Genomic DNA, 957 nt, shown 5'->3' with positions numbered 1-957 from the left:
TGTGTGTGTGTGTGTGTGTGTGTGTGTGTGTGTGTGTGTGTGTGTGTTTGGTGCGCACGCAGCCAGGAAATCTCAGACTCCTGTGACTTACAGGAGGCAAGACTGTGCCCGGCCTGCCAACCACAGCTTCTGGGTGCCCCCAGTATCCGAGACCGTGGCTAGAGTCTTCGCTACGGGCAACTGGACCCTGCAGTTCCCATCCCCCGCCTGCCAGTGCAGCAGCCCTGGGGCCCGGAAGATGCTCCCCGACTGCCCAGAAGCAGCAGGGGGCCTTCCACCTCCCCAGGTGAGGCCTAGAGAAGGTAAAGCAGAGCCCTCTCTGGGTTGTGGGGCAGTTAGTCTGTGCCTAGACTGAGATTCTTTCTTGGAGCAGATGCGGCTGGGCCCGGGAGATGTTGTGCAGAATCTGACAGGAAGAAATATCTCAGACTATCTGGTTAAAACCTATCCTCGGGTCATCAATCAGGGGTAAGGCCTCTGCTGACCCTTGCTCAGCGTCTGTCCCGAAGTCCCAGTGCCATCCCTGTCACCTATTACACCCACCCTTCATCCTTATTATCCACCCCCACCAGGGAACATAGACTGTCAGAGCTGGGAGGGCCCTTAGACACAGGATGTCAGAGCTGGGAGGACCCTTAGAACACAGGACGTCAGAGCTGGGAGGGCCCTTAGAACCCAGGATGTCAGAGCTGGGAGGGCCCCTAGAACCCAGGATGTCAGAGCTGGGAGGGCCCTTAGAACACAAGATGTCAGAGCTGGGAGGGCCCCTGGAACCCTGGATGTCAGAGCTGGGAGGGCCCTTAGAACCCAGGATGTCAGAGCTGAGAGGACCCTTAGAACACAGGACATCAGAGCTGGGAGGGCCCTTAGAATACAGGATGTCAGGGCTGGGAGGGCCCTTAGAACCCAGGACGTCAGAGCTGGGAGGGCCCTTAGACACAGGATGTCAGGGCTGGG

The 957-nt window shown here is 58.4% G+C and overlaps 1 protein-coding gene across 7 annotated transcripts in view; it reads left to right on the top strand.

Annotated features, from left to right (window-relative positions):
• The window catches only part of ABCA7 (ATP binding cassette subfamily A member 7), a 59,330-nt gene that overhangs the window by 41,558 nt on the left and 16,815 nt on the right, over positions 1 to 957 (top strand). For all 7 annotated transcript variants that reach the window (XM_027845376.1, XM_027845377.1, XM_027845375.1 and 4 more), the window contains 2 exons: positions 94 to 286; positions 374 to 468. In XM_027845376.1, coding sequence (XP_027701177.1) covers positions 94 to 286; positions 374 to 468 — 288 coding nt within the window. The remainder of the gene's footprint in view (positions 1 to 93; positions 287 to 373; positions 469 to 957) is intronic.

This window comes from Vombatus ursinus, unplaced genomic scaffold, assembly GCF_900497805.2.
Source record: "Vombatus ursinus unplaced genomic scaffold, bare-nosed wombat genome assembly UNPS02014961.1, whole genome shotgun sequence".
Taxonomy (NCBI): Eukaryota; Metazoa; Chordata; class Mammalia; order Diprotodontia; family Vombatidae; genus Vombatus; species Vombatus ursinus.
The sequence above is the reverse complement of the archived record's forward strand: the minus strand, read 5'-3'. Positions and strand labels throughout refer to the sequence as shown.